The following is a 25,269-nucleotide window of genomic DNA, read 5'->3' on the forward strand; positions in this document are numbered from 1 at the left end:
TTTTTCCTGAGCCCTGCAGGAGGGACAGAAGTGGATAGGTGAGGTATGGAAAGCAGGCAGAGCTGTGGGGTCAGGAGGTGAGGACCCAGGGGCTGGCACAGAGCCAAGCCCGGCAAGGGAGACGTGGCAGTAGGCTGTGGGCTACAGAGCCTGCTGGGGCAGCCAGCTGCTTTGGGGGAAGCTCTTTATCCCAAGGCACTGGGACCCACTGAAGGTTTTAGCCAGGGGGAATGGCACTGAAGGTTGTTTGAAACAGCTCTGGTCCCAGTGTGGGGCAGGAATGGGAAGGGGACCATTCTAATGGTCGAAGGGAAAGCCAGTGGGATGTCTGTGCTCATCCAGAGAGGTTATTTATTTATTTATTTATTTATTTATTTTGAGACAGAGTCTCGCTTTGTCACCCGGGCTGGAACGCAGTGGTGTGATCTCAGCTCACTGCAACCTCCACCTCCCAGGCTCAAGTGATTGTCCTGCTTCAGCCTCCTAAGTAGCTGAGATTACAGGTTGCCTGGCTAATTTTTGTATTTTTAGTAGAGACAAGGTTTCATCATGTTGACCGGGCCAGTTTTGAACTCCTGACCTCAAATGATCTGCCCGCCTCAGCCTCGCAAAGTGCTGGGATTACAGGCACGAACCACCATGCCTGGCCCAGAGAGGTCTTTTAGAAGATCTTTGATGTTCTGGCCAGACCGATGCTTCTAGGTGCTAGGATGCCAGGCCTGAGTGTCTGCATGCATGCGTGCATGTGTGTGTGTGTGCGCGCGTGTGTGTGCATGTGTGTGTATGTATGTGTGTGTGCGCATGTGTATGTGTGTCTGCCTTCCATATGAGGGCTGCCTCCCTCTGTCTGCCTGGTCCTACCTTCTGCAGAGCTAGCGTTGGTTCTATGGACCTTGACTATGGGCCAGACATGGAAATGGTAGGAACGTAAGCTGCTATGTCAAGCCAGCTGACGCCAAAGGAAGAGGAGTGGGTGTGAACAAAGCGTTGCTTTGCCCCTCGGGCCAAGGAGGGATCCCAGGAGCCCCTTCCCGGGAAGGGGGAAGACCCGCTCTTCAGATGCACCTGCCCGCCAGTGGAAGGCCTCTCCTAGCTGTGTTTGGCTTCCCCAGTAGAAGTTCCCCTCTCAAGCTGCGTTTGGCTTCCCAGCACGGCCGTTGCTGGGACTGTCCACCCCTTCCTAAGGGCAAGAAGACAGGTGCCCACAAGGAATTTGCCAGGGAGAAGGAAGGTTAAGGAGACTAGGGGGGACATTCTGTTCCACAGTTCCAGTCACAGGGACTCGAAATTCTTTGGCTTGAGTTAGTTCATAAAGAAAACAGATGAGCAAGATGCCTGCTGGGAGCCCCAGATGGCATTGTGGCCGAGTTGGTATTTTGCTCCCTGCCAGGGCCCCAGCCCCTGTGCCTTGAGCACAGTCAGTTTGGGTTGCAGCCGTTTGTGTTGCAGGATTAAACCTGTGGTCCAGGTCATAGAGGGACTGTTTTAGGGTGGAGGATTTTCATTCTAGGGGAGGATGGGAATGAGTAAACCTGGCAGCTGGGGCTCATTCGCACCTAAATGCCGGGAGTCACCAGGTTGGCCGTGGGCATCCTCGCCTGTAGAACGCCTATCACTGGAAGAAAGCAGATGTTTCGTTAATTTTCATATGCAAATATTTATTGGAAGCCAAAGGATATCACCATAGTAATTGAAGAACTGGAACCGGAGCGCATTGTTAAAAAGCTACATAATTAACTCATCATCATAAATGGTTTTATTAAATGGATTTCAAAATGGGAAACTCTAGGAAGCAGTTTTGACTCTGGCAGCAAATTAATGAAAGCCAATGAGAGGAAACTTATCAGGTGGCCTCCAGCCATCCCGATCCACCTTGGGCGGAGCATTAGAAACCAGTCAAGTTCAGCCAGGCACGGTGGCTCACGCCTGTAATCCCAGCACTTTGGGAGACTGAGGCGGGTGAATCACGAGGTCAAGAGATCAAGACCATCCTGGCCAACATGGTGAAACCACGTCTCTACTAAAATTAGCTGGGCATGGTGGTGTGCGCCTGTAAGGCAGAAGAATAGATTGAACCTGGGAGGTGGAAGTTGCAGTCAGCCAAGATCACGCCATTGCATTCATTCCAGCCTGGCGACAGAGTGAGACTCTGTCTCAAAAAAACAAACAAACAAACAAACAAAAAAAAAAACAGTCAAGTTCAGGAAGCTGAGTTGGGACACGGTGGGGACGTAGGGGCCGCCACGCATTCAGCCTACGGCTTCTGTGCGCTGTAGGTTAAATGCATCTTACAGCTCTGACATCTTTGCACTGCATTTGTTTTCTGTGGTTTGGAAAATGCAAAACCACAACAGAAAAAAGAGTATAAATTCTATTAGAGGAGAAGCCGATGATTCTTGGATATATTATTTATATATTAAATTGCAAGTTTGCACGTCTGCAGAGCCTGTTGAAAATTTAATGGGTAATATTCTTAACTGTAGCAAAAGTAAATTATGTATGAAAGGGGTTGACTTTCTTCTCTTTTCTTGCAATAATGATTTCCCTCCCTGCTGAGGACAGAGAGAGAGAGATGAGAAGGAGGGGAAGGAGGGAGGAAGGAGGAGGAGGGATGTGGTGGTGCTCTGAGGAAAGAAACCAGATAATAGTATAAACATCCATCAGACTGCAGGAGGAAAATTGGATTTCAGCAGGACTTGTGCAGGAGTGCAAAGCTGTGTGTGTCGGGTGTGCGGTGAGCTTCTCGCCCTGATAAATCTCCTATTAAAACACGGAAAAGGTGGGTGGCGGGGAGGCCTGTGTTCCTCCTAGCCTGCCCGGAATTCACAGTCTCTCAATAACCCGGGAGAGAGCTGCCACCTGAGCGGGGCCGGGCATTTAGAGAGTGACTGACCAGCCCCTTCTCTGATTCTAGGGGACCCCTGGAAAGCCGGGACCGCGGGGGCAGCGAGGCCCAACGGTAACGACCCTTTCAGCTCGTGGGCATGTTTGGGAAACGGGAGCATGGTTTAGGGTGCACGTGCCGGGGGCGGGGGGAAGGCGGTGTCTGTGAGTCGGCACTTGAGCTGACCTTCCTTCTCTCCCATCTGTCCAGGGGCCGAGGGGTGAAAGAGGCCCCCGGGGCATCACTGGGAAGCCTGGCCCCAAGGTATGTTTTTGGCCTCCTGGGTGGCGGGCGGCATGAACCCAAGTTGCAGGGCTACAGAGACATGGAGCATCTGAGGGTGTCTGTGACCTTTTTTATTTAAAAAAAAAAAAAAAAGGGCAGGACATTTTCTTAGGTGTATTTAAGAAGAAGCGTGTCCCCTCTAGCAGCCTCTGGATGCCTTAGATCGGATTTAATTAAGTGGCTGAGAATGATGGTCATGAGACGTGGCCCCAGCAGAGCAGGGACAAGGCCTCGCCCCAACACCTGGGACCCCAGAGGCGGCAGCAGGGGGCCAGGCCCACCGCAGACTCACCCGCCCTGGTCGGGAGGCCCTATTTCCTCTCTTGAAAGGGGTTTGAGAGCTGCAGAGGCCTCTACCAGAACCTACACAAAGTGCTTTCTGGCAGGGGAAGGCCCAGGCTGGCCTCATGCACATTCTTCCCAGCGAGGGGCATTGAAGCCACTCGTTGGGTGGAGCATCTGGACACAGACCCAGCAGGCGGGCTGCTCCTACCTGTCCAGAATGCCACTCCAGAGCGGGTTCCTGCTGGGATGAGTCTTCCAGTGGCTGAGGGGCCGAGCTGGCCCATCCCTCAGCTGACCGGAATGCACCCACAGGCTATCCTGAACTCCTCCAGGACAAGCTCTGGGGCACTTCTCGTGTGCCCCGTGACCTGACATGAGGCTCACCTGTGAGAACTCAGAGCAGCAGCTGTCACGTGGGGGTGGCCCTAGAGCGGGTCCCTGTGTTCTGCCTCTGCATGACTTTTCCAGGTGCTCGAGGCTGGGGCACAGCCTTTGTCCCGCTTGGGAGACTGTTCTGGAAATGTCCATCCCTGTAGACAGACACTGGGCTGTCAGCTGCATGCAGAGGCAGGGGGACAGGCAGGCTTTGGTAGCCACAGATCAGCGCCAATGCCTTCTGCCCCTTACTGAGGGGTCAGGGCCACCTTGAGGGGTGCACACAGGCAATATTTGACTCAGACATTTTGATGACGTTATGGGCCAGAGTCTTTTCATCCAAATAATAACAATCATAAGCTTTTCCCCCTCTCTTCTTTCCTCTCAAGGGCAACTCCGGAGGTGACGGCCCAGCTGGCCCTCCTGGTGAACGGGTAAGCAGTTGGAACCTTCGGGGGTGTCTCCGAGGACAGAGCCTGCCTTGAATGGCCCCTGCACTTTGTCCTGGGGTGGGCTGGGGCCAGGGAGGCACGCCTCAGACGCTGCTGAAGAGTAGGGTTTTCCTAAGATCCCAAGGGTGGGCCACGCCCAGGGAGTGAACTCTTCCATAGGTCGGGACCTCGACCCCAGCCCTGGTCTTGGGGTTTGGGAGTGGCCGAGATGACAGGAAATGGGTCCTGGGCCCCATCCTGGTGGTGAGGCAGGGGGAGGGAGGGGCTGCGATAATGGAGGAAAGGCTACGGGGGTGGGAAGAAATGACACCTGCGTTCAGAGAGCCATCGGCACAGGCACATCAGCAGCGGGAGCTGCTCGGGAGAGACCTCTTGTCCTCAAACTGGCCTTTCTCTGTTCCCAGGGACCCAACGGACCCCAAGGACCCACGGGATTTCCTGGACCCAAGGGTCCCCCTGTGAGTAATGGCTCCCTTGCTGGGCCAGCACTACCTGTCCCCTCCGACACTCGCCTGTTTTCTCTGAGGTCTGCTCGGAGCTGTCACAGTGGCCGGTGGGTGGAGGGAGGCCCGAGGTGAAATTCTGGCGGGCAGATGAGGGGGAGACCGCCTCCTGCCAAGGCTGCTGTGGGGCAGTCCGTGGCTGTGTCCCACTGCCGGGGCTGCCGGCGCTGGAGAGAGCTGCACGCTGGGGTCCTCGCTCCTTGAGACTGAAGTGATTTTCTCGCTGAGTTCTGTGTTAGTGCCCTGGGGCCGTCATCACAAATGACCAGGAACTGGGTGTGGCTCCTCTCTCACAGCCCTGGAGGCCAGAAGTTGAAGAGCAAAGTGTGATCAGTCAGAGCTGGCACCTTCTGGAAGCTCTAGGGGAGACAGGGTACCAGGCATCTCCCGGGGGCTGGTAGCTGCTGCCAGTCCTTGGCACCCAGTGTCCTGTGCACACTCACCCTGGCTGCTGCCCCCATCCATCTTCACGTGGACTTCCGTCTGTGTCTCTCTGTCTTCTAATCTCTTTCTTTTTTTTGTTTTTTTGAGACGGAGTCTCGCTCTGTCACCCAGGCTGGAGTGCAGTGGTGCGATCTCGGCTCACTGCAACCTCTGCCTCCTGGGTTCAAGCCATTCTCTTGCCTCAGCCTCCCGAGTAGCTGGGATTACAGGCATGCGCCACCACACCCAGACAATTTTTGTATTTTTAGTAGAGACGGAGTTTCACCGTGTTGGCCAGGATGGTCTCGAACTCCTGACCACAGGTGATCCATCTGCCTCAGCCTCCCAAAGTGCTGGGGTTACAGGCGTGAGCCACCATGCCTGGAGCCACCGCGCCCGGCCATCTCTTTCATTTTGTAAGGACATCAGTCACTGGGCTGGGCCCACACCCATCTAGGTTGGCTTCATCCTAATTCAGTTACACTGGCAAAAACCCCATTTCCAAGTGAGGTCACAGGCACAGGTTCTGGGCGTCAGAGCTTCCGCATGTCCTTTTGGGGGACACACTTCGCCTTACGGCAGGTGTGATGTATCTCCTTCAGTATTGACAACCATCTAGCAGTGGGATTATGACCCAGCAGGCATGGCAGGGCTGGTGGGAGGGGGTTGGACTTTGCAACTGGACAGACTTGGGTCCTGGCGCCAGCTGTGCCACCTGCTGGCTGGACCTCGGGATACCAACTGGCCTCTTCTGCCTCGGTTTCTTCCTTGATAGATGAGGGTGACAACAGCACGTCCCATGGGGCAGTTGTGAGGATTTTGTACAATGACGGGCAGGCGCCAAGGACAGCTTTAGATTTGTTGTCACTGTCCCTGTGCCTGCTGGGTGATTGCCCTTCTCAGAGGATGTGCAGGGGCAGGAGCCATGGAAATAACGGTCACTCCACGTGGCATTAAATCTCAAAGGTGGGTGCTTCTCAGACACGAATGAACCTCCTTTCCTTCGGTTTTTTCTTCAGGGCCCTCCAGGCAAGGATGGACTCCCAGGACACCCTGGACAGAGAGGCGAGACTGTGAGTATCATGGGTGCTGGGGGACGTGGCTGGCTGGCTCTCTGACCACCCTGCGTGTCGGCACAGCCCGCGCTGCCCAGCGCCGTCTAGGACCCTCCCGGCCTGGGAGAGACGGGTTGGCCTCAGAAAGGCTCACAAGGGCCGGGCCGGCTTCCGCTGACTCAGAGCCAGGCTGTGAGGCGGGGCCGGGGCAGAGCAGTCATGCAGGCCGGCAGCGCCTTGTGGCATCTGTGGGCAGAAGGCCGGTGCTGGCTTTGGGCTGGTTTTGGAAACTTTGGTGAGAGGCCACATTTAAAGACACACACAGATTATCCTGGGCAGACTGAAGCCTCGTGCATCCAGCCTTATTTTCCTTCTAGAGTAGTGCTGAGTGCCACCCAGCTTGAGGGATACGTCTTTTAACTGGGAAAGTGCTGGGAAAGGGTCTACGTGTTACTCAGTGTCATTCAGTCATTTGATGCTGCAATACTTCAAGAGGGCGGCTGTGGGCCACGCACCAACCCCATCCGCGTTTACCCAGGCCCTTCCAGCTCCGATCCAGGGGGTCTGGAGGATGCCTGTGATGTCCCCTTTTACAGTAAAGCAAACAAGCACCAGTCAGGTGGAAGTGGCCTCTAATTGGTCACTCCGCTGGGCACGTGGTCTTTGCAGTCAAAGACTCCCCTTTGACCTTGCCCTTCACTTTAGAAATGCACGTCACAGGCTACTTTATCTAGACCAGAAAGGACTCTAACGTTTTCAGTTGGGAGAAAAAGCCCTTATCAGAAATGGGATCATTTTCCTGGCCCCATCAGCCCTTTGAAATTTGGCCCAGCTCCCTAAAGGTGTGTTTCAGGAAAGAGTGCAGGCATGCCTGTAACCTGGCCCACACCTGCAAGCTTGGGGCTCCAGGCTTTGAATATCTGGGGACGTGCAGTGTCGGGTGACTTCCTCGTCACCATGCTGTGTTCCTTCTCCGAGTGCCCACCTACTCTGTCCAGCTTAAAGGATGAATTGCACAGATGCAAACATTTCCCATTGAGGAGAGTGGGGGGCATGCCAGGGTCACTGCAAGGGTCTCTCCAGCCAGGTGTCTAGGGGTCAAAGTCTCTACAGGACTCTCCCAGCAAAAGCAGGTCCCCTCGTGGAATGGGTCTGTGAGTGCCCTGTTAAATATATTCTCCATGCCTGCTTTGAAAAAATCCCCTTTGTGTCTCTTTGGTTCATTGTGATGAAACCTCTTTTAATTATACCTTCACTGGTGTTCTGCATGGCACATGCTGCCTGATAAATGGAGATTGCTTTGCTCTTTTGTTTATACAGAAAAATTAAAACATTTCTTCTGAGCTTTACATATTTTTCTCTAATGCCTTTTCAAGGAGACAAGATAGAAGGTTTTACATATTATGTGCTTTTCTCCCTCTGACTTATTCTGGACGGAGGCTGGTAAAAGAATTAAGCTGCTTGTCTCTGCTCAGAAAGTTGCACATGTACTTCCGGCTGCCTTCTGCCACCTTGGCCGCCTCCCTAGACACAGGGCACTGGAGTGATGCTGGTTGGCGCTCCATGTCTCTGAGACCCACTTGGGACATAGCATCTCCTCCATGGGCTAATCCAGACAAGCCTTCCAGAAAGAGCTTCTCTGGAGTGTTGATTTCCTTCTTTTTTAAAAAAATGAAACACAAGTGGTCATTATTTCTCCTAAACGTGAGGCAGAAACTTATTTCTCAGCAAAAGGCTGAGGTCATATTCCATCCTCAACAGCCAGGGGTGGCCGAGGGCCCCTGGGGGAGGCCTTTTTTGTTTCGTGTTAACATTGACATTAGCAAAACTTAACCAAGGCTCCTATCTCCCTTCAGGCTCTTCAGCTCTTCTCCCCGGGTCCACTGAGCAGGGCATGCCCTTGACACCTGTCCACTGCTCCTTACTTCTGACCCCATAAGTGCAGCGTACATTAGAAAGGATCATTCTAGCCTACAACCGAGCTGGGCTTAAAGGAGCGAGCCCTCCTAGAGTTTGCAAAGAAGCTGAATCTGGGCTGGGCACAGTGGCTCACGCCTGTAATCCCAACACTTTGGGAGGCCGAGATGGGCCAGAGGTCGGGAGTTTGAGACCAGCCCGGCCAACATGGTGAAACCCCATCTCTACTAAAAATACAAAAAGTAGCCAGGCATGGTGGCAGGCACCTGTAATCCCAGCTACTCAGGAGGCTGAGGCAGGAGAATCGCTTGATCCCGGGAGGCGGAGGCTGCAGTGAGCCGAGATCATGCCATTGCACTCCAGCCTGGGCAACAAGAGTGAAACTCTGTCTCAAAAAAAAAAAAAAAAGAAGCTAATCTGCTGTGGGTTCGTGTGGCCCGGTGGCTTGGTGTGAGATTTTGCCTCCGACTGCGGGACAGTGAGTCAGTGAGCCCAGGCCTGGGGCCGCTCACCCTCCAGCCCTGGCTTGGCCTCAGGGCCAGCCACCTTCTCCTCCAGAGTCTAGAGTTTGCCTCGAGGCCTCCGAGCAGAAGGTGTGCATGTCTCCACCAGTGTCATGTGGCACCTGCAGATGGCTTCTCGCCGGCACCTGTCATGCTCTGCAGACGTGCCCGGAAATGAAGCTTATGTTGTCTTAAGGTCATCTTTCTCCTTTGAGGGAGAGTACAGAAGGCGTGGCGACACCCACAGCCAAGCCAGGATCGTTACCTACGCGTGAGCATGCAGAGCGGGCGTGAGATATTCCCGCTGAATCAAGCTAAAAATAACGCATCCAAGCTGCCGTGTTATGAAAGCAGCTGGCCCTCGCTCTTGCCTGTTTTAAATACATGCTGAGGAGCACGCGGGCAGAGTCACCCGTCGTGCATCAGAGGCGTTCACACCAAAGCAGGTCAGTCGTCACAGAGCCACTGCTGAGAAACAGCCAGAGGTAGCCCCTGGTCCAGAAAGGGCACCAAGCCGACTCAGAAAAGGAATGCTCGGTGACACGATAAAGGCGAATCGCATCGGCCTAAAGATGCAGAGGCGGGAGAGCAGCCAGTGAGATGAGCTTGTGTGGCTTCGTTACCCTCGTGAAATTAGTGCAAATGCACGGTGGCTGACGCCTGTAATCCCAGCACTTTGGGAGGCCAAGGCAGGCGGATCACGAGGTCAGGAGTTCGAGGCCAGCCTGACCAAAATGGTGAAATCCTGTCTCTACTAAAAATACAAAAATTAGCCGGGTGTGGTGGTGTGTGCCTGTAATCCCAGCTACCCAGGAGGGTGAGGCAGGAGAATCACCTGAACCTGGGAGGCAGAGGTTGCAGTGACCCAAGATCGAGTCACTGCACTCCAGCCTGGGTAACAGAGCGAGACTCTCCATCTGGAAAAAACACAAAAATGAAACAAGAGACATGGGCCTCTCACACAAAGTCTGGAACATCTACTATGGGGGGAAGGGAGGTGGGGGGCAAGCGTCCTGCTGAGAACAGCGCAGGGCAGGGTGGCACAGGCCACTGCAGCACCCTCAGTGCAGTGACTCTCTCTTCACAGGGTTTCCAAGGCAAGACCGGCCCTCCAGGCCCCCCAGGTGTGGTCGGCCCTCAGGTAAGCTCCAGCCTTCCCGGATTCCATGGGTCACCCGGTGTCACTTGCCCGCAGGGAAGAGGGTCCCAGCCCGGGCATCTGTTCCCTCCATGATTCTGGAGGTGCAGGTACTGCTGAGAGGTTATCTTAGGTCCTGAATGCTGGTCAGCATGAGGCTTGCCCCACACAGGAGCAAGCAATGATGTGTTTGCCCTCAACAGAAACCCAACACTCAGGGCAAGAAAGGCTGCCCAAGGCTCACAGGGTGGCTGGGGCCAGACCTGGGCCAGCTCAGGAGCTGGGCTCATCCCTGCTGTGGGTGTCCAAGGCAGCCGAGTCCTCCTGCCACTGGTCCCTGTAGGTGTCACGGGCCTGCGGTTCTAACCGCAGATCAGTGGCAGATCAGTGTCAGGAGCAGCTTAGAGCTGGGATTGATGGCTTAGAGCTGCAAGACGGGGAGGGATCACCTTGTGTCCTAGAAAGCGCACACCTCATGTAGTGGTGAGTAAGACGTAGACCTGCTGCAGCCACAGAACTGAAGGGCATGTGGGCTTTGCCCCTGGTGTGGCTTTTCTCCCATCCTTGGCCTGTCCTGTGGCTGAATCAGCCTCCCTCAGGGCACGTCCCAGGAAGGCAGGCTTGGCTGTGCCTCCTGTAGGTGCCAGGTGGGGGAAGAGGGTCACGTGGGGCCCAGCAAATGCCAGGCAGTGAGCAGCGTACCAACACCCACCCTCTGGATTTTTGCCAGGAAGAGAAGGCCTGCACAGGCACTCGGAGGTTTGGTGGGGCTGCAGCAGGCCTTTGCTTCCATGACCACGGCTGTCCTTAGGTTTAGGAAGAGATGCTCGCTCCCTTGCAAGTCACTCGAAACATTTGTGGCTGACACTGATGTTCCCCACAGGGTCCCACGGGAGAAACGGGCCCAATGGGTGAGCGTGGCCACCCTGGGCCACCGGGACCCCCCGGTGAACAGGGGCTTCCGGGCCTTACTGGAAAAGAAGGGACGAAGGTGAGTTTCTGGAGCCTTCTGTGTCGGCTCAGGCGTTTCCTCAGGAATCATTTTGGGACTTTGTGTTTTTCTTGCTCTTTTCTGATGAATGGGTAATTCGTCAAACAGACGATCCTCATGCCGGTTCACTCCCCAGACCACACATTTTGCTCACTTTTCCTTGATTCGCTTCAGAAGTTGTGCTGACCTGCTCAGGGATGGGCTTGAAGGGGGAGGGCAGGGGTCACTACCATCCTCCACCCTCTGCTGTCTCCCCAGCTGCCAGCCCTGCTTCCAGAAATGGATAAAAAGCTCTGGGACTTCGTGTGTCCATAACGTGTTTAGCAGAAAGTGGTCCTTTTAAAAACCTCTCACCCCAGCCAGGTGCAGTGGCTCACACCTGTAATCCCAGCACTTTTGGAGGCTGAGGCAGGTGGATCACCTGAGGTCAGGAAGTTGAGACCAGCCTGGCCAACATGATGAAACCCCATCTGTACTAAAAATACAGAAATTAGCTGGGTGTGGTGGTGCGCACCTGTAATCCCACCTACTTGGGAGGCTGAGGCAGGAAACTCGCTTGAACCCAGGAGGCGGAGGTTGCAGCGAGCCAAGATCGTGTCAGTGCATTCCAGCCTGGTTAACACAAATGAAACTCTGTTTTTTTTTAAAGAAAAAAAAAAAAAAAAACACGGTGAAACCCCGTTTCTACTAAAAATACAGAAAAATTAGCCGGGTGTGGTGGTGGGCACCTGTAGTCCCAGCTACTCGGGACGCTGAGGCAGGAGAATAGCGTGAACCCAGGAGGCGGAGCTTGCAGTGAGCCAAGATCACGCCACTGCACTCCAGCCTGGGCGACAGAGCGAGACTCCATCTCAAAAAAAAAAACGAAAACAAAAACAAAAAAACAGCCCTCACCCCAAGAGCCTGAGAAATTATAAAAATAAAAAGCAAACGTGTTTTTAACCCACCTCTTGGTGCCAGCTCCAACTGCCCCCTTTTCATATCTCCTCCCCTGGGCACCCCAGGTTGAGTGGCCATAACTTGCTGTGTTAGCACAAAAATAGCCCTTCCCTTTCTGCTCCTCAATAAGGGATGCACCAAAGGAAGCTCTCCAGCCTGTAGGACCACAGAAGAGTAAACCTGAAAAATAATAAAGTGAAGCAAATGAAAAATACTGAAAAAAGTCACACACCCGTGTGTGCATGTAGATATAGGAATAAATCCACATGTGTACACGCACACGTGTGTGTATTCTGGACACAAAGAGAGCTCTCCGAGCTTGGGAAGGTGGCCACGGGCATTTGACCTTCTCGTTTGAAAACAGCACTGTGCTCCATGTTGGACCCCAGAGAGCATTTTGGAAGATATCAAAGCTTTACTGTACCTCAGGGAAAGTCGAGGTTAAGTGGTGACTTTTTTTCGGAAAATGTGGTTTCAGGCTTGAAGAAGTCCCTTAAGTGATAAGTCCATTTAGGATGATGCTTTTAACGCTGTTCGATCGTGGATTTCTTTGAGCACGGTCTTACAAGGAGCCCCAAATCTATGGAAAAGGTAGATGTGCCCTCAGCTCCCACGTGGCCCATCGTAGCCCTTAAGGGCCTTGGGAGGAAGGACCCTGGAGCTCCGTGGAGCAGGGGTAGAGTCAGATTTGCACACAGAGCCCGCCAGATGAGCGTGGCTTCCAGGCGGAGGCTCCAGCTGTGCTCCCACGTGTGGGCTGCTGAGTCCAGTCACGACTCTGAAAAGTGGCCAGGAGAAGCCCAATCCAACCCAAGTCCAGGGGTGTCTGATGAGAAGGCCCCAACCCTCGGCCTCGCTCCGGGACTGCTGAGAGGTCTGTGTCGCTGGCTCCAGGAGAGAAGGCCCCAACCCTCGGCTTCGCTCCGGGGCTGGTGAGAGGGCTGTGTCGCTGGCTCCAGGAAAGCTCATCTCTGACTCTGTTTTCAGGGTGACCCGGGCCCCGCAGGCCTCCCTGGGAAAGATGGCCCTCCAGGATTACGTGGTTTCCCTGGGGACCGAGGGCTTCCTGGTCCAGTGGTGAGTGAGAGGCCAGGCGGGGAATGAAATGGGACAGGTGCAGCCCTGGAGGCCTCTCCCCGCGTGCCCTTGACCAACCTTTTCGTGGCTTTGCAGGGAGCTCTTGGACTGAAAGGCAATGAAGGGCCCCCTGGCCCACCAGGCCCTGCGGTGAGTCAAAGCCTTTATCCCATCCTCTTTCTTGAATCCTACTCTCCAGGTCAGAAGGGGCAGTCCCTGAGGGCCCAGAGCATGCAGCTGCCCCAGACCCCCGAGGAGTCTGGGGAGGATGTGGAGGGGGAAGAAGGCCTTTGGGGAGATGCGGGTGGCGCATCCCAAGCCAGCAGCCTGGATGACGAAGGGTCCCAGGGGCACACCGAGGAAAGGAGAGCGCTGGGCAGCCTGGAGGGTGGGAGGAGCCACACTGTGTTGCCTGTGGAGCACCTCCCTGGAGGAGCAAGGAGAAAGCCTGCACGCCTATCATGGCTCTGGGCTGGGCCAGCAGGGGAAGAAACAGACACGGGTCTCCAGGGACTCTAAAGATGCACGCTAAAGCCAGGCTGCCCACGGCAGGGGCCCACTGGGCGGGACGGCCCTCTCGATTAGGCCAGGTGCCCACCCATCCATATGCCAGCCCCCAGGCAAGGCATCCCCTGGGAAACACACACCATGGAGGAGCACAGCAGAGAGGGGAGTGGGTGCCCCATGGGCATGGGGGCCCTGGAGGGGAGGGGGTGCCCCACGGGCCCTAGAGGGGAGGGGGTGCCCCAGGGAGGGGGTGCCCCACGGGCCCTAGAGGGGAGGGGGTGCCCCACGGACATGTGGGCCCTGGGGGAGAGAGGGTGCCCCGTGGGCATGCGGGCCCTCGAGCGGAGGGGGATGCCAGGCTCCTAGAAGAGGGAGCCCATCGAAGGCAAGTACACCACAGGGCACACTGTCAGACACGGGGGGAGGAGCACCTGGGAGCTTGGAGTTACAGGAGGACACAGAGCCCTGAATGCTAGACCAGGTGGTTTGTGCTTGCAAAGGGCCGTAGGGAGCCACTGTGGGCTCTAGAGTGAGCAGGTAAGTGGAGTGATCAGCTGGTGCTTTACAAAGTCACGTCCACGCAGTCTGAGAGCCTTTGAAGCAGACTGTTTTCTTGCTCCACCTCAGGGATCTCCAGGGGAGAGAGGTCCAGCTGGAGCCGCTGGGCCCATCGGAATTCCAGGGAGACCTGGGCCCCAGGGACCCCCAGGGCCGGCAGGAGAGAAAGGGGCTCCTGTAAGTACTGCCTTGGATTGGGGGAGCCCTTCCCTCAGAGGTGCTGGGGTCGTTCCGTGTCCGGCCTTGTCCCTTCCCCTGTGATGTCCCCAGGGGTATTTCCTTGGGATTGGGGATGGGGTGGGGTCTGCGGCCCTCTAGGACAGAGCATGTGTCCCATGGGGACCTGGTGACCTGCCTGAGGAGCACAGGAGGAGTCCTGGTGCCGGCCACATTCTTTCCGCCATCAGCTGAGCCAGAGGGGCCCTGTGGGATGATGTTGGGCAGGACTCAGCCTGTCCACGCGTGCATGCTGGTGTTCCCCACACCTGTGGCCAGAGGAAGGGGCTGAAGACAGTCAGTGCCCTGTGGACTTGGTCTCCGTCCAGCCTCAGTGCCACCTGTGTGGTCGGGCCACAGCTGCCCACTGTGTGAACTGTTCCCCGCTGCTGGCCCGGACTTGTGGCTGGGCTCTTCATGGGAAAGGATGTTTGGTGAACCGGGGAGTCCTGTTTCTTGGTTGGGGGGCAGGTGTAGAGAGCAGATGTCCAGCAAAGAAGGGGTAGGGGATGTGTGGATAACGGAAAGACAAGGCGCCTTCCTTTGTGTTCAGGAAAGCCCACCTGCGGGTAAGCCCTGAATTTTGCAGGCTTTGTGAAGCCTCGGGAGTGGGGAGGGGCAAGTCTTGAGGCCGCCCAGATCTTGGTCTCCAAAAAGGAGATGAATGAGCGCCTTTCTTGCCTAGATGCTTCCTGCCGGCCCGCTTTCGTGAATAACCCACAAAATGCCACTTACTGTCCAGAAGTGGTCCACCCTGACCCGTATTTGACTTCTGCCATGCAATTTTGCAGTGTCCCCTACCCCTGCATTCAATCAGCTGTGGAGACCAATTTAATCTCAACTTCTCCTTCCCAGTACAGAGGGTCAGAGTGAGCTTGAGTTCTCAGGGGAATCGGCAGATAATCAGTGCAGACCATCTCAAATTGAGTTAGGTCTGAGTGCTGGTTGTTAGAAAGCTGTTTTCTTTCTCTTTTTTTGAGATGGAGTCTCGCTGTGTCGCCCAGGCTAGAGTGCAGTAGCATGATCTTGGCTCACTGTGACCTCTGCCTCCTGGGTTCAAACAATTCTCCTGCCTCAGCCTCCCCAGTAGCTGGGATTATAGATGTGTGCTACCATACCCAGCTACTTTTTGTACTTTTAGTAGAGACGGCGTTTCGCCACGTTGGCCAGGCTGGTCTCGAACTCCTGACCTCAAGTGATCTACCCACCTGGACCTCCCAAGGTGCTGGGATTACAGGCGTGAGCCGCTGCGCCCAGTCAGAAACTGTGATTTTCTTGTCCGTTTCACTCTCAGTGGCTCATGGGTGGCAGGAACAGCCTGCATTCCCTGGGCAGGAACTTCCCTGGAAACCACATTGGAAACATCTGGGCCATTGAGAATCTGTTCAGTATATTATTGGCAATTTTGGTGACTTCTAATCCTTTCCAGTGAGGCACCCAGGACATGGATCCAGCTGGATTCTGTGCCAGAAAACTGAAGCCAACTGGGCAGTCAGTGTATAGAGTGCACACGAAGTCAGCTGGAAATGGCTTGGTTCACAGTTTCAAGAGAGTAAATATTTAAGCAGAAACCTTGCAAGAGTTGCTCTATCCAGGGAGAAGCTCGTGATCCTCCCGGAATAGCTCCAGAGGGAAGGAAAGGCCACGCAAAGGTCGGACGTCTCCGAGAACTCCCGACCTGACCAGGAATGTAGGACAGGAAGCTTCTACAAAAGCCCCACACGTGGTCTTTGCATTCTCTGGCTTAAGTAGGGTAGAAATTTCTATGAATAGGAGCTAAGTTTGAGGAGCAGGACATGAATTGTGGAGGGAGGAATGGTAAGACGAAATAGTGATGGATGACTAAATCCCAGCTACATTTAGACCAGAACATTGAATATACATTCTCTGTTCCATGTTTCCCTTCCCAATGTGCACACTCTCCTTCTGTGTATCTGTTGGAAGAAAGGGATCCCTGTCTGGGGTGAGAAAATATAGGCTGCTCACAGAGTGATGTGATGGCTGGTGAAACTGAGCAAAGCAAGAACTTATGAAGGATCATTTGAGATTACCAAGCAGGCAGTTAGGAGGAAAATGAGTCAAAGTTACAAGGACAGGAAAAATAGGGTGTGCGTATGCATGCAAGCATGTCCTGTGTGTGTACCTGTGCGTGCATACTCATGTATGCATGCACATACATGTCAGTGTGCTTGTTTGTGTGTCCTTGTGTGTGCATGCATGTCCTTGTGTGTACGCTGGTGCACATTCATGCATGCACACATACATGTGAATATGCTTGTTTTGTGCACATGCATGTATGTGCATGCATGTATACATTGGGTACGTAGGCATATTCACATGTGTGCATGTGTGCACATGTGTGTGTGCTTACATGTCTTCATGTATGTGCATGCATGTCCTTGTGTGTGTGTGCAGGGAGAGTGTCTGCAGAGAATGTAAAGAATCAGAAGGTTGGTGAAAGCTGGAGCTCAGGCTATCCTGGTGACTGGGCCTGGCTCCTGGTCACTAGCTTAGACAATCCACACACAGGCTCAGGAATTTGACCGGCTGGGTTTGGATCCTGTCTCTACTGCTCACTAACTGTGCCTCAGTTTCCACATCTGTAAAAGAGCAGCCTTTCCTAGGATGAGTGTGGATTAATTGAAGCGATGCACCGGAAGTTCATGGTCCAGGGGCGGGCTCAGAGTTGGCCCTCAGTGGCCCTGGCTGAAATCCATTAGGACTGTGGGGACGGTCACCCTCACCAACTCCCACTTCCTGCCAGCGGGTCCCTCTCGAGCTGGTGGGGGGGATGTTCCCAGGTTGGAGCCACATTTGATCTGAGATCTTCTGTATTCTCTAGGGCGAGAAAGGCCCACAAGGCCCAGCTGGCCGAGACGGTCTCCAGGGTCCTGTGGGGCTTCCGGGTCCAGCTGGCCCTGTGGGTCCCCCTGGAGAAGACGGAGATAAGGTAAAGCGAATCCAGAGTGACCCATGGCTGGGCCTGGCTGGGCAGACAGGTGTGAGGGAGGGTGGTGAATTTAAAGAATAGGATGCTGGCGGGTAGAGCAGCTCAGCCGGCGGAGTGATGCCGCGCCCACCCCACAGTCCTGGCATTAGGGGATGATTTTGCAGCAGCCCATAGATATATGGTAATACACACAGTCCCCGGTATGCCTGAGGGACTTAGAAACCACATCCTCCTGTGTCATTTTGAGGTTGCCTACGACATTTGCTGTGAGTAGCTAGAGCAGAGAAAAATGCTCCCCGGTCCCCCCGAATCATTTCAAATTCTGAAACTGCGGAGCCCGGTTTAGTGAGGTTTTGCTCAATCTCTATTTTTAAATGTCTCCACTTGAATTATCCAGGCTCCCGTTCATTAAGAATGTGCTTTATAATTCTAAAACGATGGCTGCAGAAGCTTGTATTTTATCCTTCATTTAATGCAGACAGTGAAATTTCGCTCTGCTGTAACTTTCTATTTGTGACCCTTCTCTGGGGACATTTCTGACTTTGTCACCTCTGCATGGATGATGCCTTACATGTCTGGGCGGGATACAGCCTTGCACCAACAGGAACAACAAAGAGGATTTTAATAACTTCTTTGGCAACATAGTAATTGAGTTGCCTGTTATTATGTTGTCATGGTAGTGGCCCAATTCGAAAAACAGAGTAAGTAGTTTCAATATGACTTTTCCCACATTTTCAAGTCTACCAGAAGCCTGTCTAGCATCAGATCAAGACCTCATCCCTTCTAGCCCTTGTGTTAAAAAGGAAATCAAGCTAATATATGGAAACATTTATTCGTAGGAAAGTTATAGGGCCACCTGGAAAGGACACTGTTGTTAATCTCCAAGAAAAATTCATTTTGGGGAACAGAAAAGGTCCAGACAGTTGTCAAGCCGTCTAACAGAATTCCCCACACCTTCCCCTAGGGAGAGATCGGGGAGCCGGGGCAGAAAGGAAGCAAGGGGGACAAAGGAGAGCAGGTAAGAGTTGGCACGGGGGAGCGCGGCGGCCCCCAGGTCCCGAGGGGCCTCATCACGGGCTGTAGGCTGTGTGCCATGCGCGTTCTCTTCCAACGTTGCTGATGACTACCGGGACATGCTGTGAAAATCTCCCGTGCATGTGTGTTCCCACAACATCTGTGTGTGCACACGCATGCATATCTGGGAGTGAGTCTCTCTGTGTTCGAATGAACAGGAAGCATCCACCGGTTTTGTGAAATTCAACAAATGGAACGTTTCTGTCCTAGAGGGCTTGGGTTCTGCAGACACACCCATGGCCCTCTGAGGTCTCACCAGAATGCTCCGGCAGAGGCAGCACCGTCGACCAAATGCCTGTTCATTTTTCCCCTTTTTGTTTTTTCATCTGTTCAGAAATCCTAGTGTGTTCTTGCAAAATCCCCATCACTCTGCTGCCAGCTTCCTCCCGATGGGTGACATGTCTGCTTATCTCCTGTACAGCCAGGCCTTTCCCCCAGTATGTTGATTCCTAGGCAAGCAGGATCCGTGCTCCTGGGAGGCCTGCCACAGGGGCTGTGTCCTTCCAGCCGTGGGTTGGGCTACCGGGGCCAAGGGCACTGTACCCTTCTTGCTTGCCTCCTTCCCGTGGTCCCATGCCGAGGCCTCTTGAGGATGGCACAGCAGGGGACATGGTGCTGGGTGCAAGGGCTCCAGAGGAGCCTGTCATCCTGGACCCTCACTGTTGAAGGGGGCCTCACGTGCCTGTGTCGTGGGTGCATGATGGGAGCTGAGATGACAAACAGTGGTCTCGAGAGACTTTGGGGGCAGCCCTTTGCCATCCAGAAATGGGCTCAGGGTGGAACCAAGATCCTCATCTACTTCCCAGCGCCTGCAGCAAGTTTGCACTGTGGTGCGAGGAACGACACATTCGGAGACTGAACTGATGATGTTGGATGCATCAGTCCCCGGGCTCAGGATGCGGTCCACCCCTCCCTCAGTCTTACCCACAATCCAGGAAGCTACCCATGTCTCTGTCTTGTTCCCCACAGGGTCCTCCTGGGCCTACAGGTCCTCAAGGCCCCATCGGACAGCCAGGCCCCTCTGTGAGTATCCACGGTCAATGACCTTCAGAAAGCCCCACGCCCCCCAGAGCTGCTGGCATAGCCAGCATCCTCACCCATGGCCGGTTATTTCCCTGCAGGGAGCTGACGGCGAGCCGGGGCCTCGGGGCCAGCAGGGCCTTTTCGGGCAGAAAGGTGATGAAGGTCCCAGAGGCTTTCCTGGACCCCCTGGGCCAGTGGGGCTGCAGGTGACTGTGGGGTTCTCACCATGCCGGGCTCCGCTTCTGACGCCCCCTGTGTCTTCGCTGTGCTCTCCTCTCTTGTCTTTTTAAGAATGGAAAACTAAAGCCAGGCTGCAGGGGGCCTCCTGGGCCTCCTCATTCCAACTGGAAGTGCTGTAGCTTCCCAGAACTCCAGACATGCCCGCGTTTACCACTCTTCAGCAGTGGCATTTATTTCTGTGCTCATTGTGGAAACTGATGATTCGTAAGAAACACAGTAACAGTGACTTCTAAATGTACCCCCTAGAGATGACAACGATAAACATTTGGGGATATTTCATTGCCATGCCTTTTAAATGTGTGTATTCTCATACACAGAGGCGCATATGTAATTGTATTTGGTGTTTGAAAATGAATCATGTCATAAGTCATCGAGAAAGTTTGTACCCAGCTTTCCCCATTTTCCATCCTCCATTCCCGTTTTATGTTATGAGTGTGTTGAATGCCATTACACATGACTTTCTATTTATTTGGAAAACATGATTTTTAGTCACTGCATAGTAAGCCAGCATCTGGTGGTGACATAATTTACCCAGGCGTCCCCTGCTGGCTCCTTAGGCTTTATTGTTTTATGGGATCCTGCCATAATCACCTTTGTCGTAAATCTTTGCAATCTTCTCTGCTCATTTCCTCGGGCTGATTCTGAGACTGGGAACCCCGGGACGTCCTCGTGGGTAGCCATGCACAGAGAAGCACCTTCCCGGGGCTTCGGGGGCTCAGTGGTGCTGTGTGGGTGGAGGTCGTGAAAGTCGTGTGTGTGTTTGACATACACATGACAGAACAGCGCTTAACTCGGAAGTTTCCTGTTCTCAGGGTTTGCCAGGACCTCCAGGTGAGAAGGGTGAGACAGGAGACGTGGGCCAGATGGTAAGTGTGCCTGAGACTCCAAGGCCTTGCCGTACTAGCGGCTCATGTTTTGGGGAAACATTTGCGTTTCCTCTGGGCTCAGTGGTCTCTCCCTTTTCCTAGGGCCCCCCGGGTCCCCCTGGTCCCCGAGGACCCTCCGGAGCTCCAGGTGCTGATGGCCCACAAGGTCCCCCGGGTGGAATAGGAAACCCTGGTGCAGTGGGAGAGAAGGTAAGGCTTGTGCCTGCTCTGATGGCAGATTTGTGGTTGTTTGAGGAGAGAAAGTGTGTGTGTGTATGTGTGCACGCACGCGCTTGTGGGGGTGCAGCACCTGTGTGTACCTCTCTGTGTGTACACAGAGATGAGAAGTACTCATTTCTACGGGCGTGGCTGGGTTATTCCTATGAAAGGCATTTTGAAAGGTAGGCAAATACTTGTGAAATGAAACTGGGAACTCTGACTGTCCATTTGTGACAGCCTTTTGCAGAATTTCCAGGCAATGCCCCACCAGCAAAGCCCCTGCCTCCTCCAAGACTCAGCTCTGGGGGAGATCATCTATTCCTTAAATAACTGGTGTTTCTAAGCTTGCAGTTTCCATTTCAGCTGAATTATTTTCTCAAATGGGCCCTCTTCATTTGATCTGATTGGTTTTGGAGCCCAGACTCCATGAGCGTGATGGACCCGTGTGTGTGTGCGTGCCTGTGTGTGTGAGCCCATGTGTGCACATCAGTGCATGTGTGTGTGCCTGCATGCTGGGTGGGACGGCACTGAGCTCTGACTCCACATCCTTGTTCCTGCATTTGCCTGACTGCAAAAGCACCTCTCCCAGTTCCCCTGGACAAGAGGGAGGACAGAGTGTACATCCATGCACTTGAGCCCCCTGTGCACCGTTTCCAGAGCTTTCTTTCTGACATCAATCAGGCCATTAAATTGGAAGACGCCTTCCGCCACTGCTCATTTTGTACGATACAGAAATTAAAGAGAAATATGCCCTGCTGGGACCACAGGGTGATGGTGTGCGGCTTCTGCTCAGAGAGAAGGTGTTTCCCTTGGTGTCCCCGCCACAGGGCACACGTTTCTGTTCACCTGCTGCCACTGTACATGCCCTCTTCCCTGCGTCCCTCTGGCCTGTGTCCCTGAGGACTGCGTGCCTGTCCTCCTGCCTCGGCCCTGGCCATCCCCCACCTGGAGTGCCATCCTAGCCACTTACCAGCTTCTCATAGTTGCCCTCTACAACCCTTGGAGCAGCACTCCGGGAAAGCCTTCACAGTGTTGCTTGCAATCTGGACACTCTGCCCTGTATCCATCACATGCCTGCCACATTCCTCATGCACCTCCAATTCTGGGAGTGTCTGGGGATAGCACTCCCCAGAAACCCCTGGGTCCTGGGTGCCCAGGGGCAGGCAGACAGCAGGCAGAATTTAGCAAATGCTTGAAACCGTAGCAGTGCGTTCATCGCGGTGCTCACCACTGCCATAACCACATGCACTGTCTCCCTAGGGCGAGCCCGGTGAAGCAGGCGAGCCTGGCCTTCCGGGAGAAGGCGGACCCCCGGTGAGCGAGTGGGCACTGCGGGAGGGGTGGGATACGGCCGAGCGGGTGTGTGGACGGGGTGCTGGGTCGGAGGCTCTGGCTCTGCCTTAGCTTTTCCATCCGTGACATGGGAGTTGTAACCCCTTTTGTGCCCATTTCATGGAATGACCGTGAACAAGGTGTATGATGTGGGAGTGAGTGTGTGCACGCAGACCTAGCAATAGCTACCTGTGCCCAGTGGCCTGTGGTGACTCTACCCTCTGTAATGTTTGCTCCTGGCCCCTTCGCGGGCTGCCATAAGTGAGGGCGGCTGCTGTCACCTCGTCCCCCCAGACCTCGAGGGGCAGACTAGGAATATCCAGGCCTTCTCAGGCCAGATGAATGTTCACTGTGAGGCCAGCCCAAAGGTGGCTTTCAGGCCCAGGACCAGCTGGGTGGACTCGGGTCTTCTGGTTCTAGCTGCTCCCTCCCCATGAGATCCGTGGAGTCTGTGGGCACCCCTTGTGGTCTTCACTGACTGATATCTGGTCCAGGAGTCGGTCCCTCCCACCTAGAGCTGAATCTCAGCCTTCGAGGGCCCCGGAAAGTGAAGGCTCCTCAGGTCCCCCTCGGGGTGCACACAGGAGCTGGTTCTGCCCAGGGCTGGGGGAGTGACCTGGCAGCCAGCCCTCTGCAGGGCTCAGCAGATACTTGGAAAGGCTGGTCTGAATGGGGTGAGAAAACTGGGGAGGCCCACTGTAAACTGGCACCTGCCTTGCTCTGGGCGGCGACGTGGTTGGCTCCGAGGACTTGACACTGGCCTCTTTCCTCCAGGGACCCAAAGGAGAAAGGGGAGAGAAGGGCGAGTCGGGCCCTTCGGGTGCTGCTGGACCCCCTGGACCCAAAGGCCCTCCCGGAGACGATGGTCCCAAAGGCAGCCCTGTGAGTATTCCAGACACACCTCAGGGGCCCTGCAGCAGGAGCGGGGTTCTGCACTGGGATCATTCTGACTCATTGGCCGTGCACTCTGCTCTGAGAACAGCTTCAAGACCATTCCATGTCTTGGGTAATTTTTCTAGACACTAGAGGTTTTCATACCAGCTACTGAACCAAAATAGCAGAGACGAGACAGGGCGTGGACTGGAGGAGAAAGCCCTGAGTGATTCTTCTCTGTGGGCCGGGCGGCCGGCTGAGATGCTTGAGTGACAGCCAGGCTTTGGGAAGACGCCCCTGCCCTTGGCCAGCCCTGATTTTGCATCAGGAGGGGCTTGGGAGAGGCACATTCCAGAAGTCTGAAGGTCCGGATTCTAGTTGCAGCCTGGAGCTCCCAGGAATAGACCTGTGGGCGGAACGCCTGCCCCTTGCTTGGCTCTGGAAAGCAAGAGATCAGCTGACCCCTGCCATGCCCACTGGCCGGGCTTGCTGGTTCCGGGACATGCTGCACGTGGAAGGGTTTCTGGGCCATAAAGTGCACTGGCTTGTTGGGATTGCTGGAATGTCTTAGGAGCTGGATGGTGGCAGGTGGCCATCTTGAGGTGGTGACATGATTGGCCGTGTATGGTCTCAGTCAGGTTGCTGACGGCCTTGGCTGCTGCTTTCTTTCTTCCTTTCAGGGCCCAGTGGGTTTTCCTGGAGATCCCGGCCCCCCTGGAGAGCCTGGCCCCGCGGTAGGTGCTCAAGAGGGCAAAGCCACCGGATCCCCCACAATGGTGGCCTGCCTCTGCCAGCCCCATTTCCCCTCTTTCTGGTTGTTCTTTGTGATGAACTCTCACTGGGGCAGGCAGTGTCCCGAAAGGCACTCGTGTTCCGGTGATCAGAGCAAGAAAACGCCTTTGACCCCACTGAGCATGCTCTGTGCTGGCACCAGAATGGATTTGGGTTTGGGGAAGGGGCTGGAGATGCATTGGGAGCTGGTGCATGAACTCAGGGTGCCATCTGGGGGTCAGCAAGGAGCTCGCTTTTGTCCCCACAGGGTCAAGATGGTCCCCCTGGTGACAAAGGAGACGATGGTGAACCCGGGCAGACGGTGAGTCCACAATCTGGGCTGGCTTCCTGGTGAAGGTGTCAGTGTATTCTTGGGACCTTGCAACTTGCTTGGCTCATTTCTGGGAAAAACTCCGACACAGTTGATATTGATTCCCTTAATGATATTGATTCCCTTACGATATTGATTCTAGACAGTGACAGGGCTCATGAGCTCCCTCTGAGATGCACGTGCTGTCTCAGCAGCAGGTTTGCAGGCAGCCCCAGGGCTTCCACGACCCACCACGGGCTCGCCCAGGAACGTCAGATCTTACCCACAGCTCTGCCTAGCAGGGCCAGTGCCTCTCCTCACCGGGCCCTTCCTGCTTTACCTTGACCGAGATCACACTGGACATTGCATCTGACGCTTGGCATTGAGTGTTTTAAACACCGCTTCAAGCCCAGAACGTCTCTCTGGGATGGATCGACCCCCATGGGCCCTGGGCAGGACTGGGCCTGGAGGAGGCCCCTGAGGCCTTGCAGGTGCCCTTGCCCCACCTTGCACCCAGCCTGGCCAAGCGTGGGGGACTGTGGACCTGAGGGCAAAATCCATGCCACTGAGTTGAGCGGAGCGTCCACTCAGAGAAGGGGTTAGGGATTGAGCCTCAGCCTGGATTTCCCTGACAGACACCCCTAGTCCACCACTTCCTGGCCTGTGTCCTGGGACGATTCTTGTCCCCCCTTCTGTGAAAGGGGATGCTAGTGCCTCGTTCCTGCCCAGGTTGTGGTGGGGACTGAACTGTCATTGTGTATCAAGAGTCAGCACTGTGAGTGGGACAAGTTCTCTTCCAAAATGCAGAAAACCCGCAGGATGGGAGTTACGGTTCCTTACACTGTCACAGCCCGGGTGCGACACTGTCTTAGGACCCTCTGTGCTAGCCCCAAAAGAAGAGAGAGGTGGCTGCAGGGCTGGCCGAGGAGAAAATAGACTGAAATCTCCGTGTGTTTTGCCTCAATGGAGTCTAACAGGCCCCAATTCCTCACACTCTGTTCTTTCTCCCAATACCAGGGATCCCCCGGCCCTACTGGTGAACCAGGTCCATCCGGGCCTCCAGGAAAAAGGGTAAATAATTCTGCGGGCACATCCTTGCTGTCAGCTCCCTGCATGAAGCACCCCCGCCCCTCCCTGTCACCTTTTGCTTGGGCCCTGGGTGCTCCAACCTGCACTGATGAGGAAGGGCCCGGGTGTGGCCTGTTCTCCACTTAGCCCCCACCACATCACAAAATCACAGGCCTGCCAGGTCGATGCAGCTGCTCCTTTTAGGACAGGCTGACTGCTGACACCATCAGTGGTATCCATGGTGGGAGAAAGACACCCGCAAAGCTGCAAAAGTCTTTTTCCCCTGGCTCAGGTTTTACTGAAAAGCCAGAACAAATGAGAAAGCATCCTTTGCAGATTGAATGGCCCAGCCACTTGCTGGTGGTGCAGTAAACAGCTGCCTGGTGCACCCAGGACGGAGGCCACACAGAACTCGAGGTGTGCGCTGCGCCTCCC

General features: G+C 54.7%; 1 protein-coding gene across 1 annotated transcript in view; it reads left to right on the forward strand.

Moving 5' to 3' along the window:
• Nucleotides 1-25,269, forward strand: part of COL5A1 (collagen type V alpha 1 chain) — a 202,522-nt gene that overhangs the window by 152,429 nt on the left and 24,824 nt on the right. The window contains exons 33-53 of the mRNA XM_058445929.1: nt 2,915-2,959; nt 3,095-3,148; nt 4,219-4,263; nt 4,686-4,739; nt 6,227-6,280; nt 9,770-9,823; nt 10,704-10,811; nt 12,738-12,827; nt 12,924-12,977; nt 13,962-14,069; nt 16,951-17,058; nt 18,023-18,076; nt 19,102-19,155; nt 19,254-19,361; nt 20,208-20,261; nt 20,364-20,471; nt 21,741-21,794; nt 22,587-22,694; nt 23,366-23,419; nt 23,725-23,778; nt 24,784-24,837. Coding sequence (XP_058301912.1) covers nt 2,915-2,959; nt 3,095-3,148; nt 4,219-4,263; nt 4,686-4,739; nt 6,227-6,280; nt 9,770-9,823; nt 10,704-10,811; nt 12,738-12,827; nt 12,924-12,977; nt 13,962-14,069; nt 16,951-17,058; nt 18,023-18,076; nt 19,102-19,155; nt 19,254-19,361; nt 20,208-20,261; nt 20,364-20,471; nt 21,741-21,794; nt 22,587-22,694; nt 23,366-23,419; nt 23,725-23,778; nt 24,784-24,837 — 1,476 coding nt within the window. The remainder of the gene's footprint in view (nt 1-2,914; nt 2,960-3,094; nt 3,149-4,218; nt 4,264-4,685; nt 4,740-6,226; nt 6,281-9,769; nt 9,824-10,703; nt 10,812-12,737; nt 12,828-12,923; nt 12,978-13,961; nt 14,070-16,950; nt 17,059-18,022; nt 18,077-19,101; nt 19,156-19,253; nt 19,362-20,207; nt 20,262-20,363; nt 20,472-21,740; nt 21,795-22,586; nt 22,695-23,365; nt 23,420-23,724; nt 23,779-24,783; nt 24,838-25,269) is intronic.

Source organism: Hylobates moloch, unplaced genomic scaffold (assembly GCF_009828535.3).
Source record: "Hylobates moloch isolate HMO894 unplaced genomic scaffold, HMol_V3 SCAFFOLD_10, whole genome shotgun sequence".
Taxonomy (NCBI): Eukaryota; Metazoa; Chordata; class Mammalia; order Primates; family Hylobatidae; genus Hylobates; species Hylobates moloch.